Source organism: Anopheles coustani, chromosome 3, assembly GCF_943734705.1.
Source record: "Anopheles coustani chromosome 3, idAnoCousDA_361_x.2, whole genome shotgun sequence".
NCBI classification, from domain to species: domain Eukaryota; kingdom Metazoa; phylum Arthropoda; class Insecta; order Diptera; family Culicidae; genus Anopheles; species Anopheles coustani.
Genome location: NC_071288.1, coordinates 9,064,383 through 9,083,951, shown reverse-complemented (window position 1 = coordinate 9,083,951; position 19,569 = coordinate 9,064,383). Strand labels below are relative to the sequence as shown.

General features: G+C 46.4%; 4 protein-coding genes across 9 annotated transcripts in view; 2 read left to right on the top strand and 2 right to left on the bottom strand.

The window, feature by feature from the left end:
- Positions 1-15,644, top strand: part of LOC131260089 (tyrosine-protein kinase Fer-like) — a 34,531-nt gene extending 18,887 nt beyond the window's left edge. The window contains exons 3-10 of one of the 2 annotated variants that reach the window (XM_058261750.1): positions 2,045-2,138; positions 2,301-2,496; positions 3,069-3,536; positions 3,603-3,777; positions 4,074-6,362; positions 13,112-13,309; positions 13,387-13,996; positions 14,073-15,644. In XM_058261750.1, the coding sequence (XP_058117733.1) occupies positions 2,045-2,138; positions 2,301-2,496; positions 3,069-3,536; positions 3,603-3,777; positions 4,074-6,362; positions 13,112-13,309; positions 13,387-13,996; positions 14,073-14,401 (4,359 nt within the window). In that variant the 3' untranslated portion in view covers positions 14,402-15,644. Of the gene's footprint in view, positions 1-2,044; positions 2,151-2,300; positions 2,497-3,068; positions 3,778-4,073; positions 6,363-13,111; positions 13,310-13,386; positions 13,997-14,072 lie in introns of both variants that reach the window. The other variant, XM_058261751.1, reaches the window with a different exon arrangement.
- On the bottom strand, positions 8,684-10,837 carry LOC131259785 (frataxin homolog, mitochondrial-like). The gene is made up of 3 exons (XM_058261372.1): positions 10,698-10,837; positions 9,037-9,202; positions 8,684-8,959 (listed from the first exon to the last, which is right to left on the bottom strand). The coding sequence occupies exons 1-3, from the start codon at positions 10,835-10,837 to the stop codon at positions 8,684-8,686; spliced, it is 582 nt and encodes a 193-aa protein (XP_058117355.1).
- A 514-nt stretch (positions 15,645-16,158) lies between the features above and the next one.
- On the bottom strand, positions 16,159-17,682 carry LOC131260090 (translation initiation factor eIF-2B subunit alpha). The gene is made up of 6 exons (XM_058261752.1): positions 17,581-17,682; positions 17,419-17,520; positions 17,098-17,354; positions 16,923-17,035; positions 16,587-16,857; positions 16,159-16,518 (listed from the first exon to the last, which is right to left on the bottom strand). Exons 1-6 carry the CDS (start codon positions 17,603-17,605, stop codon positions 16,372-16,374), a joined length of 915 nt encoding a protein of 304 aa, XP_058117735.1. The 5' UTR covers positions 17,606-17,682; the 3' UTR covers positions 16,159-16,371.
- A 264-nt stretch (positions 17,683-17,946) lies between these two features.
- Positions 17,947-19,569, top strand: part of LOC131259352 (AN1-type zinc finger protein 6) — a 31,959-nt gene continuing 30,336 nt past the window's right edge. For all 5 annotated transcript variants that reach the window (XM_058260821.1, XM_058260824.1, XM_058260822.1 and 2 more), the window contains exon 1: positions 17,947-18,072. The gene's annotated coding sequence lies outside the window, so the exon portion shown is untranslated. The remainder of the gene's footprint in view (positions 18,073-19,569) is intronic.

Below are 19,569 nucleotides of genomic sequence, written 5' to 3'. Positions count from 1 at the left end.
GAGCAAAAGTAATTAAGTTGGGTCTCCGATGCATTTCGTCAGAACGCCGTAATCAGACGATGCGCGATTTTATCATTTATGTAATCCTTTTGATGGCCGTCCGCACACACGGTTGCGGTAGATAAATTAATGTTTACTCGACCACCGATGCAATCCATAACCCTTAACGAATCTATGTTATGACGTTAGTTATCTTCACTAAACGGGAGCAAGAATAATGGTTGGCTTAAAACTGATAACACGCTAATTTCACAGGCACAATTGTGTAATCTAAAATTTAAAAAACCAAACTTGAAATATTTTTAAAACCAACTATGAGCTAGGCAGCACCCCAATCAGTTTTTTTACGATTCCAATCGGACGAAAGAACCCATTGCTCAATAATTGAAAAATAATCCAATTTTTGGTTGGAACTTTATCTCCCTTCATTTTTTCTCTTTCGTACTATTCGGTTCGGATTATTTACGAATACCATTCTGCTGGCATAGTCTTGCACAAGTCCTGCACAAGTATTGTTTCTATGTTTTGTTACGATCTTTTGCCAATGTATCACACACATTTGGCAACAGCCCAACGCCTGCGTTTAAATAAAGTGCAGCAAAATATCGCCACAAAGTGCTAGCGAAATAGACAATGTTGTGAAACTACACCGTCCCGAAGTTCTGCCCAGGCAAAAACCAGCGCGGCACAAAGAGAGAGCAATTAATCTGCAAACTTTTTCATTTGTTTACTCCTCCGACAGCCATCAAGCGGAAGTTCGAAGTTTCCGGTGAAAAGCACCCGGAACATAGTTGTTTCGCTCGACCGTGCTCGTGCCACGTGACAGCCAGAGTGTCCTGGTTTCCGAGCGTGGGAGGGTAGATTGAATTGGTTTCCCCGGGGGTCAGCCGCCAGTGACCCAGTTCTGGACATCAATGTTGGCCGAAGGGAGTAGCACTAACGTGCCGAAAGTATCGTTCTACAGTTTTGCGAAAGGGAAAAAAATCGCAACAACGAAAATGCAATCACCATCGGATCACAATACTTTGAATGGGTTTACTTGGAGTTTTCGGAACTTCCTACAGGATTTTATACGGTTTTTGGTATTGTTTTTCCACTCAGTCGTTAATCTTCGATGGTACATCGATCAGTCTGAAGCGTGCCACGAATCGTGCATGGATAAAGAAAAGTAAGGAATTTCCAACTGGATCAAATGCGCCTTGCTCAGTACCATTCGATGGATGCATCCTTAAGTGGAGCCGCCTGGTCATGGACGCCAAACCACACAAACACATACATACTTACAAACAATTCGAAATAGGAAACGAACTGCAATTGCATTTGTTAAAGCTGTCCTCAAATGGATCCCAATCACGCACACTAAATTGATAGCTTCGGCTACAAAAAGCAGCCGCCCGGGAATGTCGGGAAATCCCGCAATCCTGTTCCACCATGTTGTCGGATGTTCCCGGGGGCCGGTGTCGGGTGGAGCCGGGAAAGGTTAAATCAAATCTTCTTTACGTGACATCAATACAACCAGCGAGGGTGTGTGTGTGTGTGGTTGAGGGTGGTTGGCTAGTTTGCATTATGATTTATAGCACACCCGGGGCCGATGGTAGCGTGCTCGAGTTGAATGGCCTCCGGGGTAGCACAAACGGTTGTCAAGAATTAGCATAAAATCACGATGGGGTTGATTTGAAAACGTCCACACGCAAATATTAGCCCTGTGCGTCGTTTCGTTTAAAGGTGGTTTAGTTTACTAGGCTTGGGACACTTTATGCCTGGGGGCTTTGTTACTTCTATTCACACAAATGGTAGAAAAATCTTTCAATTTTGTAACCTTTTTGTGTGTTTTATGTGATGTTTTTCGTAGTTTTTCGTCATTAAAAATTGACTGTTCTCTTTAATACATCGTCAATTATATTGCAATTTTGTTTAATATACCACTTGTATTTTATTCATTCAAAATCACGTCATACGCATAGAAAAAATAGTATTCGATAGTTTCTAGGATAAAACATGGATTTTCTAACACCGAATTTTCATTTCTCTTTACTTACTGCAGCTCACAGAAGATGTCGCACGGAAGAAAAGCGAATACCAGAAGCATTTAGACTACTACAAGCAGCTACGGAGTCGATTCGAGGAGCATATCAAATGTAAGTCAGTATGTCCAACCATCCCTAGTATGAAGCCCCAGAACCCAGGGCCACACCGGATGACTGTTTATTTATTGTTAGAGTTGAGCTCCCCGGTTGGTAGAAGTGTGTGTTTTTCCAGTCTCATCGCACAACACCGTTCCATCTTCTCTTCCCTGCTAGCCGGCCGTTCCGGGCGCAAGCTGGACGACGTCATCGACAAGTACCAGAAGGCCTGCCGGAAGCTGCACCAGGCGCACAACGAGTACGTCCTGCTCATCACCGAGGCGGTCGAGGTCGAGAGGGACTTCCGGACGATCCTGCTGCCCGGCCTGCTCGAGCACCAGCAGTCCCTCCAGGAAGGCTTCATACAGGCGTGGTAAGCATTTATTCACCGGCGGCCATTAAACGCAGCGCTCTCGCACGGGCCCGAATTAGTCAGCAAATTATGCGCCTCGTTCCGCCGGGCAACCTTCGCCGGTCAGGAAAAACACACAGGGCACAGGGAATGGGAATAATTTGGATTGGATTGCCCGGAATTAATTTGATTAACATCCGGCCCCGGCTGGCGGCGGCGAGTAGGCTGAGGGATTTCCTGGACATGGACTTACTTGCCTCCCGCCTGGAGCGCCTACCCCACCGGAATCCCCCGAATAGCGTCAAATCATCGCCTCAATCTCAATTTGTGAGAGTCATTCCGACCAGGCGCGTTGGACGCCGGCCCTGGTTGTTTGTTCTTCTGCCGCATAAATACGCCATTGGGAACGGTTGGAATGTGCAATATTTCATCCACAACACAATGGGCTTAGACTAGGCAGGATTTGTGTGGGTTTAAAAAGGTGTTGACAGATATTTACACAGGCTTTACGAGTAAGGGTTTGTGGTTTGAATATAATCGTTTGCCGCTTCACAACACTGTTGAACAATTTATTTAACTGCTCTTACTTACAGGAGCAACCTGCTGCAGGAGATTGCCAAGCTGAGTGACACAACATCCGAGAAGTTCGTCGACATACAGCGGCGCATCGAGTCGAGCATAGCAGGCATCAACTCGACCGAGGAGTACCGGGACTTTATGGAGAAGCACAAAACCACCCCGACCGCACCGGTCGTATTCCAGTTCGACGAGGCGCTTGTCGAGGATAGTCTCGGGAAGCTCCAGGCCAACACACTCACCGTGGACAACTTGACCGTCGACTGGCTACGAGGCCGACAAACGGAGCTCGAGGGCACGATCAAGGAGCTACAGGATCGCCAGAACAAGCTACACACGGACACGAACGGTGGTACGAACGGTGCGACGGTTAGCCCGGGCGCCAGTCCCGTCGGTACGCCCGGCACGAAACCGTCCACACCGATCCTAAATGGCGGGTCCACCAACGGCTTGGTGCTGCTGGGCAAAGATACAAGTGTACACAAGTATGTTGTCGTTTTGAGTTGTACTGGAAACAGGTACCTAACCACTGCCACTCTTTCTGTTGACAGATCTTCCAAGGAGTTGAACACATTGCGCTGCCAGGAACGACAAACGCTAAGGCTGGTCGACATGATCCGCACGGCTTTGAACGAGGTGGGATGCGAAGAACTGCCATCTGGATGTGACGACCTCTCGGTGGAGCATCTAATCGAGAACAAAAAGTCTGTCAGCCAGGATCTATCGGTAAGTACTTACAGTACACTAGGACCCGTCAAGGACCCCAGTCATTTGTAGATTATCACCGCGTTTGAAGAATGTAGGAGATTGCACCGACCTTTTTCTAATTTTGCCTCGCAATAGTTTGACGGTGATGGGTTTGGTTTTTGTGTCCTTTTCTTCCCCTTTTGAACCTAATACAATCCTATTCCATCCCTTTTACACCCTGGTTCATTCCTGGTTGCTAATGTGATTCCATTTCTCGCCCAACACCTGTTTCGCCTTCGGTTGTGGGATCGTGGGGTCGTTTTGGGGGAGTTTAGGTGGACTCGCCGCACAACACCTCGACGACGATGGGACTCTTTTCCCTACGCACTGGTGTCAACAGTGGTGGTGGTGTTATGTCCATGCTAATCGATCAACTACGCCGCAAATCGGGCCCACCGGGAGCGTCTGGATCGGGGAGCAGCAGTAGAACACCCCGGTCGGGACCAACACCGGTGCAAACGCCGAAACCAGGCCACCGATCGGCGACAACGACGGTAAATAGCGTCAGTGAAAGTTGTGCTTCCGTTGCGTGTGATCGTGTGTTGCAAGCTTCCGCCGGCGGCGATAGTCAGCTCGCGATTACTAACAACCATCAACCACCGGTGGTGGTGGAACCGGACGCCGACAGTGCCACTTACGCTGAGCTTGCCGATGGAAACGATTCCGACCACCGACTGTCGAACGTTTACGTCGACATGGAGTCGTACCTGTTGCATGAGCTCGACCGGGGTCGATCGTTTGACTATACTAACATTAGCAGTGCGAGCGGCAGCCGCGGGCGCAAGGTGGTTCCAGAGGGCCCCGCTACCGGTAACAGTAGCCCGAGTGAGTCCGATCCTAACCTAACTAACACGGACCGGCGTGGTGATGGGACTACGCACTACCGGAGATTGCGCACCCAGGCTAGCAGTGAGGACAGTGAGATGCATCTCTTGAACCAACTGCACCACCGTCGGACACCACCGGGTGAGCGAGACGATGACGATGGAGCAAGCTGTACGACAGGCGACGAGCTGAATGACTCCAAGAACAATTTGCTTCGGGAGGAAAGTTTCGATGAAGATCACCGTCAGGGTGCGGCGTGTGAGCTAAGGGAAAACTCATCATCTAAAGACGGAGAAGGCAAGTATCTCACCATGAAGAAGGCCCCAACACCCCCGGAGACCTCGCCGGAAGTAACGCGCCGCTGGAAATCATCGATCGAGCAGCATCTAGACAACATAGATGCGCTCAATCAGAAGCTGGACGAACATCAGCGTTTAGCAGCTCGACTCTCCGAAGAGTATGAATACATACGGGTTCAGACGCTCAGGAGAGACATGCCAGCTCCACTGCCCGTGCCTCCTAAGCCACCGGCCGCGTTCGAAAAGGTGAACAGCTTCCGCGAGAAGATCAAGCGCAAGATCAAGGGTTCCCGTGCCGACAGCGACAAGACGACGGAGCGCGCCGTTACGCCGGACACTCCGGTGGAAAGTGGAGGATTCTCGGGACGACTGAGAAACCGTATGGCCCACCATGGTCAACGGCAGTTTCGGCTTATGAAAGACACGGACTCTGCCAGCCCCTCGACCGATCGGTCGTTCGCTGATAGGCCGCTACCGAATGGTAACGCTTCCGGGCGGAAAAAGAAAAAGCGTAAGTCCACCAAGGCCACCCGGACACAACAACAGCGGCAGCAGCACCAGCAGGGTCGCAATGGGGATCAGCAACTTCCCCAGCTGCCACTGCATCCTCAGCAGGCTTTCTCCGAGGACGAACTGCTTGCGGAAGAGGATCAACCGGGGCCATCCCCCGAGCATACGGCAAAAACGGGTGGGATTGGTACATCCTTCTCGCACACTGTTCGTGCCACCTGGAGGGAACTGCTACATTCCACAAACAAGGTGAAGGATTCGTCGATCAACCTTGCACATCGTCAGGATCGGCCTGAGGAGAAGCTGGATCTAATAACGGACCAGGACCGGCCGGGACTTCTTTCAATACGGTTCACTTTCTCCGATGGCGCAGCTGACCAGGGAGCGACTTCAGGGTCGCCCGATATGGACCCGAACACCACCGGAGAGTATTGCGTTCCGTTGCTACTAAAATCGCACGCCGTAGACGAACCGTTTCCCTCAGACGCGCCAAGATCGCAGGTGGAACTACCAGATAGCGCGACCGGAAGTTCGAGTAAACCCAGCACAAGCCTGAAGAGCAACCTTCGGGACAAGCTAACCAAGCTCGTGCATAAAAGCAAATCCTCCCAAGCCGGACCGGAGAAGCTCCCGAAACCGAACGGAAAGCCACAACCACCAACCGCACCGGAAATCTGTCGGACGTGCTCAAAGCGTATCGTGCGCCGTACGGGTGGAATCCATGCGAGTCGCACCGTGCTGGACTTTACGAAAGAGTTTCCTGATGTGGCCGTTTGCGATGGCGGCCATGACCACGGTGACGGTGACGAATGGTCCCACTCGGAGATGGTTAACCTCGAGTACGAGGATATCGATGTGCTAACGTTTAAGCCCCACAAACTAACCGGCCCTTCCGAGGGTGGCTATGGTGTGAGTATTTGTACGTGTGGTGTGCGTGTTTTTGCATGTGTATTTTGCAAGATAGCATGTTTTCTAGTGCACTTTACGTCTTCTATGCTGTAGTTGTTTGTGAACTTTTCTTACCTTTCTTCTCTAACTTTTGAAAATTGTGGTGATTTATTTTATTTTTTATTTATTTTACAACCTATCTATCAAATGTTTGTCTCTTACCAACTGCACAATCATTGCTGTTGCCATTTCTGACACGTTTCTTTTTTCTATCAAATAATTCTTCATCAACATTCCCGTTTGTCTACCAACCACGAAGAACATGATTAACGATCGACTTTGACCTGAATTGCCGTGGATCACGCAGCGCCGTAGCACTTTCGCTCTAGCATGCCGGTCCATGTGTTGCACAATTTCATTCATCTGCCCACCGGATGCTGTTCCGACTTTCGCCTAACCGAGACGTTTGCATTTCATCGCCGTGGAGGCGCCATTTTCATTTGGTTTTGGTCGCCCTCGCATACGCCGCCCATCATATGTGTTAACCAGACGGATCACACAGTAGTGCGATCGTTGGAATGACCTTTTCCGCGGCAGAAGCCGATCGCCGGACTGGTTTGACATTCACAGCTGACGTTTATCGGGTAGCGTTTACACGCGCCCAAGCTGACGGTTTCTGAAGGGCAGGTTCAAACTCGATCGCCGACGAAACGAAGAGGATCGACGATCCTTCGCCGGGATGCTGACGCGCGATCACCGGCTGAGAGAACGATGGGGTGGTGTCGGTTTCGCGAGCAAAGTTGGTCAAACATTCGCGAGACAACAAAGGCATCACCAGATGGGTGGGATGAGATGAACGCGAATACGGAGAGAATGTGAGCACATTTAAATATCGCTCCCATTAAAAAAGAAGAAAACCGCGGGGGTAGGCGAAAATTTACCGACCGGTAATGATTTAGATTTATTTTTAATAACTTCTCCGCCAATCGTCGCTCGCGTCGGGACGGGAAACATGTGGTGACGTTCGGTCGCATCACCCTCCTCACCCGCACCTAATGGTGGGGAGAACAGGGGGAGCATGGGCATGCTTTGGGTTAGCACAAAAACGTGTTTGATGCGATCTCGCGGCATCCAGACGGTCGGCGAATGAAACCGATGTCTCTCATCTCAGCTGAGAAGATTGCGGCTTTTCCTTTCCCCTTGGTCCCCCTCAAACAGGGGGGCGGGGGATGTTCTGGCAACTTCTTACCCTTGCCCCGGAGTATGAAAGGTGACCGTGCACAGTGTTGTTCAGGCTATCTGTGTGAAGTCGTTATTTTCTTGAAATAATAATAAAAAGCTTAATCTCTATTTGCTTCATGAAATTTTACAATAAACTTGCTGAAATTAAAACCATCGTATTTTCGAGTGTGTAAAATCATCTTGTTATTACAATTTTTACTTCGTATAATAGATAGTTTTAGTTAAACATTACATACAAACATTATTTTAATTGACGTTTGAAACTATCTTTGTAATTTTTATTTTTAAATTTCTTATTGTAATTGTCGTAATCGATATCAGATGATCGAAAAATCAAACAAATCTGAAAACAAATACAATGAAAAAGAAACGGGAACCTCGCATTGAGTGTTAGGGAAGAAGTTGGTTCTGGTCCTCCTTAATACTTCAATGAAAGCAAAGGAGAAGTGAAATATTTACATTCACGCTTTCAAATCATCTCATTTACCAAATGATTTCAAATTTAATTCAATCAGAAGCAAACATTATACCGATTTTTGGGAAATAGCTTGTTATTCTGAGTATTTTTTTACAAATGAATCAAAAATAATGTATCTGTTCTGTTCGCCTTACCGCAATTCAACTCAACGTAATGGATAGGTTTGAGCAATTCAAAAAACATTCTCTTGATCTCTGCAATACAGGTTGCTGAAACGTTGCTGATTATAACAGTTAACGCCGTAGCTATCTTTATAATACTGCTACACATCTGTAATTTCATTGCGAAAGCTCTTGTAGTACATCAGATTTATTCGAAAAATCTGTATTTTACCCTTGCTCATATCCATGATATATGTCGGAATGGTGTGGATCAATGGTGAGCATGACTTTCTTGTAGAAATTGGTTGAAGTTTACGGTGGTTCTGTCCTTTTGCTAGAATTAAATTCACAGTTCGTGAAACCACGTTCACAAAAAAAATGCATTCAAACGAAAGCCAATACTAAAAACTTCCATGCATTGGGGTCGCGGCCCGCATTCAACGTTCTTGCGGGCCGCATGTTTGACAACTCTGCTCTAGAACATAGGAACGAGGTTTGCTAACAGAAAGAAGCCTTCTGGCTCATACTTACATTACATCACATCAAGCAGCTTTTGGTGGCTGGCTGTGTGGTAGGGCCAAGAAATCTAGCTTTCGACCCGCGATGACGCTTATTTCCTGCTGTAGCAGCTGATGCAGTGTCACACCGTCGTGACGATACAACCAGTAGCCCTCGTTGATGGTCCGTTTGTTCGGCACAAAGTCGTACCGCTTGGGTCCGCTCGTCGGCGAACTGAGCCAGATCTGGCGGTTGGGCGATTGTCGATTTATTACGTACGTTCCGTGCGGTGGGCCAAAATTCACGGTAAACACACCATCCTACAAAAAAAAAAAGATAGCAAACGGTATAGTCAAAGATCGTCGAAAGATGCTTTCTAGTATGCGCGGTGGATTACTCCGTATGTGACGTCTGCATGTTTTAGAACCGCTGTTTCCTCTATCACCTCCTCGAAGTAATCGCACAAGGATTCGAGCGTGTCCGAGCAGACGGTTTCATAAGTGACCGAATCGATCAGGGATGTGGCGTCAGGATTTATCCCGGAGCTGGACCATCGTCGAACACTGCAAAATGGTGTTGCTGGTGGCAATAGTCGAGGCGGTTCCAGTGCTGTTTTCATTTGCCCTTCGCATACTGAAGATGGTATCCTGAACCAGCAACGGGCCATCAGATTTATAGTAGAAAACTTTCCAACTGCAGCTTTTAGCGGCCGTCGTAGCATGATGTACATGCTTCCACTGGGAGCTATAAAAATCAATTGGATAAATCACGTTAAATTTCTGAGCAAAATCCCTTACTACTGACGCAATCGAAAGGACACGCTGACCACTTGTTCGAGGAGACACAACACTATAGGCGGAATCGCATACGAACTTTCTTAATCTTTAACCATGTTTAAAAATAAGCAATGGTCTATTTTGATTGCCTATATGTTAAACTGTTGGATGCAATTTTAAGACAAAGCCTACTTTGACGCTTTGATTACAAACAATTTCTTCTTCTTTTTCTTTCGGTATGCGAGTCGGAGTATATCCTTCTACGCAAAGTCGAACAATTTGTTCCCTTACTCGTAATCAGAGGCGTACCGACTCTGTCCGAACTCCTATGAAGGGGCTCGTCCTTTAGGACCGGCTATAATCCCGCCGTCCACGGGAGAGATAATTCCTTCCGTTTGTCAGGACAATCAAAAGTAAGGCTATCTTACGGCATGACCGCGTGATGACGCCGAACTGGAGCTCAAGTCAGAAAAATCCTAGCTGCCGCACGTCTCGTGATGTTTGAGTCAATCAAGCGGACCACGATCGGATATCGTAAGTCGGATATCGACTGTACTCGTCGTGCGTTGCGAATATTCACGATCGTACGACAAATCACGTTGTTTCTGCTACCATGCAGAACCAGGCAACCCCGTTCGCTCGTCTTCAAAAATGGCACCCCTTGCTCCCTTCGTTACCCCGCCAACCAGATGGACTTGAGCCGTGATGACATGTTGGTCTCCGCATGATGGTCAAGATTTCTCTCTGTTTTCTCAACCACTCTCTCTCTCTCGCTCTCTGTGTGAGTGTTTTCCATTCTTTTCTTTTCGGTTTTCTGCTGTAACCAACTCGTCCGGAAAACTGCTGCGGCTCCTTGCTGCATACGTCCGTGATCGCGTACGATCGCGTTGCGGTGGTTCAGTGAAAAATTAGCTCCCGACGCCAACGGTGGCCAAACTGACAGACTTCATCAGTTGTACTGTACTATATCATTTCTGGCCTCTGCTATGGGGTGTGAAAATGTGCGATTTTACTTTTCCACCTCGGGAGAAAAGAGGAAAACAGTTGCAGGAAAAAAGTAGTGAATGTTGATTCATCGAATGTGCGCGAGTTTTTTAGGGTGTGCATATTATTGCTGAAAGAATTTTCTTGTGCAATTAGCAAACAGTGCGAAAGGAGCATAACCGTTTCGGCTAAACCTGGGACACAAGTGGTAGCTCGCGCCTGTGTGTGTGTGTGTGTGTGTGTGTGTGTGTGTGCTTCCGTTTAGTAAGATCGAGTTGCGTCGCGACCGGGTCCTCACCTAAGCAGCCCGTAGTGACATACCAGAATGAGCATCACCGGGTTCAGCACAACCGCGTCCACATCGTCCTCGTACGAAACCGACAGTGTGTATGGGAATTTTCTTTTCCCTCCGCGCCCACCGGTGCGCAAGAAACGCATCATGACATTCCTGATGGTAAAAACGGTTGCCTAATACTTTGCTAATACCACTGCCTCGTTGCCACTTCAAAGGGCGTGGGTTGCAAACGTTTTTTTTATTTGTTTTACAGAAAAATGTTATTACATTTCGAAGCGTTTCTGCTAGTTCAGTTATGTCACCAGGGATCATCGATATTTTTTTGTGTAGAAACATAATCCATCTGTTATCTTCATGCTCTGATGTTATTTTATTCTTTTCCCTTATTTTGCATTTGGCGATTTAAATTGGTCGACTTCTCCCGATCGCCCACCCACGGGCATTTCCATTGCTCTGGCCGTCATCCTCGCTGTCGTCAATGCGATCCTCGGAAATAAAATACGTCAATACGCCATACATCCAATCCCCCCGCGGACGCGTTGTGCGTCGGTCTCGGTTGGAGGAGGGATGAAACGTTTTGCTTTTACCACCATATACAACAACCGAAAAATGAAAAACTCCTACACACCAACCAAACGCCGCTGGGCGTCCGATTCGGGTCCGATTCTGGCCAACGTGTTTTCCGATACACGGCGTGGCGCGGGGCGTTACCTAGAAACTGGGAGAAGCTACCAAGGCAATGGTAAGGGTCGGCGTGTTGTGCGTTTGCATAGCTCGATGTAGATTTCATTCCCGGCACAACATCAATCCCAGCAAAAAAAAAGATCACATAAAAGTGAAAACGTTGCACTGCTCCAATTTTATATTTTATCAAACTGTTACAGTTTATATTCATCTTAAAGGCTGGCCGCGTTCCGTTGTACTAGCACGTTTTCCCTTGCAATGGCATGCCGCGCTGGAGGAAGGGGTCGTATTTCGCGAACGCTTTGAACCATCCCACGCGGCGCAGATTTGATATGGTACCCGCCTCCGCCTGGTAACGGTTCCGTTACATTAACTTTTGCTCCCCAAAAACCGATTGGAACGTGTCCCCGGGGGGTTATTACATTGTGGATGCTAGTGGAAAATGCCGCTTGGTAAATGGCGTGATGGTGGGCACGAAATTGAATATTTTTTCCATCTGCTTAGTGTTTTTTTATTTACCACCAGAGAAACTTCCTCGCCGGTCACTGCTTACGGCGTCCTTACGTGCTCCATCAAACGACCAACTGAAAATAGGTGCACTTGAAAAAGTCAGACCATATGTACCGCAGAAGCAAAATTAAACATATGTTCCACAGTGAATATTACGTCTGAAATAGAACGCAAAAAATCGATTAACCCGGCAGAGGGGAAAAAATCGTGAGTGATTGATTTTTTTTAACAAGGAAAACCCATCCACGTCAACGATCTTGGCCTTTAGCGCTTCACTTATCGCAAGTAGTCGGTATCCATGGCAACCAAGTATCCTTAAACTTGCTGGATCGCCTGCACAGCGCTCCCTTTACGGATGGCATCAAAGATTCAAATTCAATTATTGAAGCTGACCTACATTCGGCTTGCGGTAGCGCCATATATTTTGGGCGAGCGTAATTTAAAAGTGGTGTATTTGCGGGAGAAGTGAAAACCAATTACTGAGTGAATGCGATAAGGATCCGTATTAGAATGTACTCGTGGAGCGCAGTAGAGTGTTGAAGAAACACGGTTGAATGTTTGAAAAATTTAAATTTGCACTAGCAACTTTAATGTTAGTGTTTCTCTTTGGTGGCATTTAAAGCAGTAATGCCCATTCAACAACAAGCTAAAGCGATTATTTCATCGGTCAACGACACTTTCGGTGCCAATTTGGCAAGATGTACTGTTTCGTGGGTGCAAAAGGGGTTCTCGAGAGGTGTCTATTTCAGGATCACTTCCATTCTGGCTGGCAATCCGGGTTTAATTTATCGAGTTTAAAATGGTCATGAACGCGCATAATTATTTCATCGAACGGGAAAATTTATTATCTAAAGAGTATTGTATTTTTATTTCTAATACAAAATTAGCGGTATAGCTTCTTGCATCTGTATCTGGTGTTCCTCAACCAAAAATATTTCATTAATTCAAACTTATAGTATACATACAAAATCTGCTTTATTGACAAAAGTGTAGTAATAGGACGTACTAGGATTTCATATAATTAATGTCTTAGCACGGTATCTAATAATCATGGTAACTCTTCAATTTTACCAATAATTTTCCTATCCTTCTCTGGCATAATTCATCCATGTTCATTGAAATAGCAACAGCAATATTTTATTATTTATCTGCAATTCAAACGAAACCCCTGTTAGCGAATCGGAAAATGCAGGCTCACCTGATGTGCTTTACCCTTTCCACAGATGACACTCTCGACGAATCGTCCGCTGCACGAGGAAGAATGGTTCCACGGAGTGCTGCCTCGGGAGGAGGTGGTCCGATTGCTGCGCAACGAGGGCGACTTTCTGGTGCGCAAAACGACCCGCAACGACGAAAGCCAAACCGTGCTGAGTGTCTGCTGGAACGGACACAAACACTTTATTGTGCAAACGACGGCGGAGGTAAGATGCCGAATGGCTAGACAACAAATTTAATGGGATTAAGCCCAGCGATAATCGCGTAATTTGTCCTTTCGCAGGGACACTACCGGTTCGAGGGACCTGCGTTCCCGAGCATACAGGAGCTGATCGTGCATCAGTACCAGTCGGAGCTGCCGGTAACGGGACGCTCGGGGGCCGTCCTGCGTAAACCGGTCCTACGGGAACGCTGGGAGTTGAGCAATGACGACGTGATCCTGCTGGATAAGATCGGCCGCGGTAACTTCGGTGACGTGTACAAGGCCAAGCTGAAATCATCCAAGAATACACTCGTCGCGGTCAAGACGTGCCGCATGACGCTACCGGAGGAGCAGAAGCGCAAGTTCCTGCAGGAGGGTCGCATTCTCAAACAGTACGATCACCCGAACATCGTCAAACTGATTGGGATCTGCGTGCAGAAGCAGCCGATCATGATCGTAATGGAACTGGTTGCGGGTGGGTCGTTACTGATGTTCCTGCGCAAGAACACGCAGACCCTCGGACAGCGGCAGCTGATGAGCATGTGCCGAGATGCGGCAGCTGGCATGCGTTACTTGGAGTCGAAGAACTGCATCCATCGGGATCTGGCCGCTCGGAACTGCCTAATTGGCAGTGAGAACATTGTCAAGATATCCGACTTTGGAATGTCACGTGAGGAGGAAGAATATATCGGTAAGGATTATCTGTGTTTGATGAACAAGAATATTGACTTAAACTTTTCCCCATTATTTTGCTTCCTCTTACTCAGTGTCCGGCGGTATGAAGCAGATTCCAATCAAGTGGACCGCACCGGAGGCGCTGAACTTTGGCAAGTACACATCCCTCTGCGACGTGTGGTCGTACGGTATCCTGGTGTGGGAGATCTTCAGTCGAGGTGATACGCCGTACTCTGGCATGAGCAACTCGACGGCTCGCGAGCGAATCGACGAGGGCTATCGGATGCCGACGCCGGAGGGCGCCCCACCAGAAATGTACCGGCTCATGCTCAAATGCTGGTCGTACGAGCCGGAAAGTAGGCCGCACTTTGATGAGATATGCAGCGTCGTCGATGCACTGCTGCTATGCACCAAGGACTGACCACGGATCAGCGATGGACGCGAGCGCGACCAACCGTCTAAACCCCTCACCGCCGGTGGCGGATGGCCTGCTGCACGGGGGCTGTGGGGTGAAGGACTTACAATTTTGCAACAACTGTTCCAGGGAACGGGCAATGTTTAACCTGATGCTTTGGTATGCGTATATAATTTTCTGTGCCACCTCTTTGTCACTGTATACTGATGGGTGGTGGGCTAGTGGAGGAGCATTGTCAGGATTATCTTCACTCTAAACCCTGTACTCTATGCCTTATATAACGCTTCTCGACATAGCCATCGTTCAGCTTCATTTCGTACGATGGAGTGTCGAATTCTTTCATCCCCCATAATAGACGAGCAATCGAACAAGTAAAGTGAAGGAAGAGCAAGGAATGATCAAATATCTATTTAAAACATACTTCTTTAAATGTATCCAGGATAAGCATACTGCTACGAGAAACAAACTGTTGACTCTTGGCTCAACACGTTTGGTTGGTTGGTTAACGAACGGTTTTATAATACGGTGCTTTCAGAGTAAGTGCAGAATTAGTGCAGAAAATACGGCATACGAATGAAGATAGAAGTTTAGCAAAAGATCATACAAAAACCAGTAGACACACAGAGAGACACACTCAAACATTAGGACAGTTACTATGTTAACTCAGTAGGCGCGGTCCTCTGTACAGGCTGTTTGAAGGTGTAAAAAGATGAAAGTAAGTGATCGAAGTAGCGTAAGAATATGGTAGACCGTAAGAAAATTCAACAAACGGATGGTTATAACAATTTAACAGATTGTTAGAGAACGGCTGAGGTAAGCTAGTTATTAGTCGAATGAATGATGCAACGACGAGTGCATAGAACAGGGAAAGAAAATCAGTGCATCAAACAGCACACGAGAGAATGCAAGATAAGTTGCGTACGCATGAAGAGCGCTTTTGCGTGTGCAAGAAAAAAGTGTGATAGATTATTCAAGCTGACGAAAACGAGCCTTTCAGAGGGGGTTAGGGGTAAACGGTCGGAAACAGAATGTGACATGGGAATGAGGAGGTGAGACAGAGATTTAGGAAATAGTTACATGGTAAGCAAAACAGTTGATCATCGAAAGCAAACGCTAACCTTTCCAGAAACAGAACGATAAGAACGCTATAACAAACGCAACATTATACGCACACACCAACTTCGTGATTTAAACTACCATTTTTAATCAGCAACCAGGACACAGGACCTGTCTGAGATATTTTGATATTTATTTAAAATGTGCACTTTAACCTTATCACATTTTTCACAGTAACGGAATCGTGCATATTAAGGCTTAAACAAGAAACTGCTTAGCGCGTTACACGAGATTGGGGTCTTGTAAGCAAAAAGAGATCAAACATTATTAAACTCGCCATAGCATTTATAGAACGACCACGTGCAACGGCAGATACATATGTGAATACACAAAAAAACCAAGCTATCAAGTATGAAGACTCATTGTAGGAACACAACGGTTTCCGATATCCTCCGATATAACTGCGTATACGGCAGGTGAACTAATAAGACAACAGAATTTACAATACTCATCCTCATTAAATGTTCAACTCTATAGGACATCTAACACATGTCCAATTACGTCCAACTTTACACGGCTACAGTTTGTCCTATTCCATACGCACAGGACTATGTATTTCCTTTCTGTTTTCCCTCTATTTCTCTGCTCATCAATCGGTGGCCACGTATCTTCCGGTTACTCTTTTACTCACGGACCGACTAGGGTTAAGCACCGTGACATTTGCGTAAAGTTTACAATATAAGCTCAACATAATACGTACGTGTTGTAAATTAAAGAAAGAAATCCTCCATCGATTGTTGAAGGCAAGTGGATCTATTTGTTTTATTAATTGCACAAATATTGCCTTCGATAACACATCTTCCAGTATTATTCTATACATTTATTTCATACTTGGCTGCTGCCACTTCTTCGTCAACCTTTTACAAGTAAAGCTTGATCAATTCATCACTTACGGCCGACGGAGCTAAAATACCGAGGTCAGTGAAAAGTAGAGTAATGTAATTTGGTGGCGTATAGTCCACCATGGGGTGTGCCTTCGCTTTGTCCTTCAATGTATTTTTGTTATACTGCAAAAAAACCAATACAAAAATTGTTTAATTTCCAAAGCCAACATGGATCGTTACGCAGTGCTTACCTTATAATCATCTGGCAAATCTCGCTGGTTGAGTGGATATAATCGGCAGAACTTAAAACTTTCCACCAAGGCATAGAATGGTTTCTTCATTTCCCTTGCACAGATAGCCATCGTCACGGTTCCGATACGATTAATAATGCCACCACTTTCCACGACGCCTTCCGCACCGACCAGCACCATGTCAACCGTTTCCATCACGTAGCCAATCGCGGTATCAAGAATGAGCGTACAATCGATGCCAGCTTTCTCTAGTTCTGCGGCCATCTGCTCCCTTGGAAATCAAAGCAAAGAATTTTCTGAAATCTTGCACAGTAAACAAAATCCACAACCCCTTACCCATGATGATCCGGGGCACTGTGCGTTATAAACACGTGGAAGCGTTTGTTGTGCTGAGCCGCCAGGATCAATGCCTCTCGGACGGTTCGCGAACGGGCGTGAGTCAAAATTCGCTATAAAAGAAAGGGTGGTAAGTTAGTCGGATTGTTCTTTCGAAAACATGCCACGTACTTACACATCCATCACTGATGAAGGTGATTGCCTGCTTGGCAATCACGTTACGACTTTCGAGGAGCTTAGCTAGGAACATTTTACCACGGTTTAACATAATGTCCCGCACCTCGTCCATTGTCTTATCATCGAACTTGGCCAGCGTGATGAAGCGCGAGAAAAGTTCCGTCCCGGAGACGACAGAAGTCATCGGTTTATCCGTGTCCCGCATCGCCCGCACCGCGGACTGGATGGTCGTGTGAAATTCCTGTACCGTATCAACTGAATGTGGAGGCCATTATTGGTTTGCAAATATCACGAACGGCGTATCCGCCATGCAGCTTACATTTAGTTTTCTCGAGCACCATTAGCAGTGTTGTCATGGCTGCAATACCGGGCGACATGTTATCATCCTTCTCCAGGATACTAACGAAATGGCTCGCCACATCTGCAACGAGTAGATATCTTTTACATTACGCTCTGGGCTGCTGTTTAAAGCAATACTCACCGAATTGTTGATTTACTTCCTTCATGTTTAAAAATGTAGATTAAATTCTCCTTATTCTGCTCACTTATTTGTTTACCTCCGTCACGCAAGTGGAAGTTTCAAGGGAACAGTGACGGCGGTTAAGAAGGGGTCAGGTGAACCTGTCAAACTACCTACCGATTTGATGTCCTTTTCGCGAAGAATGCCCTTGAGATTTGTACCGTTTCATCATGCTCGCCTATAGCTCGCTGTGAGCGACACAAAACAGATCATTTCAACCAGACTAGACCATTTGTCAAAAGACATGCGATCCAAATCTTTAGAATCCGGCTATGGATCGAATCTTCGGGTCTTCCGAATCCCAATTCTGCCAACACTAGTCAAAAACCATCAGTTCGAGTTTGCGATCGTTGTTGGACGGAAGGTTCTGTGCTCGGGTTTGCCGTGTCATCAATTTAATTGCGTTTTGGATCGTATCCTGATATCAATATCCGATTCCTACAATTTGCAAAGGTACGTATCGATAGAACACAGCTAGTATGGTTGGGAAAATGTAGCTGAAATGCGTTCGCTGTCCTTTGTCTAATCTGGAGTACGTCCATTTTGTGGGTTGGCCATCATCACACGGTGGGCTCGCTGCGAGTCGATTTCAACATGGCGGATGCCTAGAGCGAACGAAGGTGCCGTGGCGTATACATTTTCTACGACCCAAGGACGGTCTGTACGGCCTTGGGCCACTGTTTTTTCGGCCACAACATCGATTTTCACTGCACTGTTGGAAAAGTCAAAGGTGCGGCAGCCTTGGCCATATTGCGATATTGTTTGTGGTTTTGTAATTTCCTCCTCCAGTGCACGAGAGAAAAAAAAGTCCCCATCCTATCTCGTCACAAAACAGAAAAGAAAGACATTGCGACATCTGGCCGTGCTGCTTCAGCTCACGCGAAATAACGTGCGTTGGTCGAAAGAGCAGGTCAATTCGTTTTTTATGCTTTTCTGAGAAAAGTATGTTTTCTTAAAAATTTGTCCTCGTTTCTTAGGCTCGCCTTTCGGTGCAATACGCCACTAGCACGGCTGTTGAAAGATTAGAGGTTTTACAAGTACATTTACTAATAAGTTTACTCACTAAAATATGATTAAAAGTAAAATCGTTTATCCGATTTTTATGTCCTCCTCGAAATGATGTGTTGCATGTCTATGCTACATAATGCTGTCGCATGACGCAAAATTTTACCACGTATTTTTCCTTGGTTCTATAAACTTTTCAACCCGTACCCAATCTCTCGTTTCTTCATTTATTGGATTGTAATTAAATTGGTTTCTCTGTTTTCTTCCATCTGCAGGTAAAGTTCATCGCCAAGCTCCACCAACACCAGTACACACCTTCTCAAGGGACTTTTCTCATGGCCTGCTACGGTGTGGGTTTAGAATAGATTGCATTTCTAATGGTCTTACGGATTATCGATAGAGATAGAAACCAGAGTTTCCCCTAAAAACTAGGATTTGAAAGAGTTGAACTGTGTGTCGGAGTGCAATTCTGCAAGTTTCACAAGTGCTTCACAAACACCCACGATTTACACATCCATACGGGCTAAAAAGTGCGTAATCGTTTTTCAGCTGACTGTTGACAAGCGTCTCATGTTCTCCGTCTCCTCAAGAAGGCTGGTACGACGCGTGCGTTCTTTCCATATTGTGCAACTGCATTCGTTTGCCTCGCGAGAGGATGTGTTTGTGAAAATTCGGTTTAGTGTAAGTGTGTGTTTATTACCGTGGTAAACGGAAACGGAAACGAGTGTTTATTAGTGTTTGTGTATGTATTCGTCTGAATGGTTAGAAAACGCGTCAAAGATTGATAAAAAAGCCCCTTTCTATTGCAAGTGCACTCCGTGTACGTTACGTTACAGAAATGGATTTAAGTATCTACACATCCAGTCACGGCACAATAAGTTAGCTGGTTATTGAAGAACAACATAAAAGCAACCCAAACTGCATCTGCGTGTAAATGCTTAACCT

Bases quoted from the DNA above. Each gene is read 5' to 3' on its own strand.
- LOC131260090 (XM_058261752.1), bottom strand. From the start codon at position 17,605: ATGAAGGAAGTAAATCAACAATTCG. The intron at 17,355-17,418 runs GTAAGCTGCATG...CTCCACATTCAG, and splicing joins GGTGCTCGAGAAAACTAAAT to TTGATACGGTACAGGAATTT. The intron at 16,519-16,586 runs GTAAGCACTGCG...GTTTTTTTGCAG, and splicing joins ATTTGCCAGATGATTATAAG to TATAACAAAAATACATTGAA.
- LOC131259785 (XM_058261372.1), bottom strand. From the start codon at position 10,837: ATGCGTTTCTTGCGCACCGGTGGGCGCGGAGGGAAAAGAAAATTCCCA. The intron at 9,203-10,697 runs GTGAGGACCCGG...ACCATTTTGCAG, and splicing joins TGTCACTACGGGCTGCTTAG to TGTTCGACGATGGTCCAGCT. The intron at 8,960-9,036 runs GTAATCCACCGC...TTTTTTTTGTAG, and splicing joins ATGCAGACGTCACATACGGA to GATGGTGTGTTTACCGTGAA.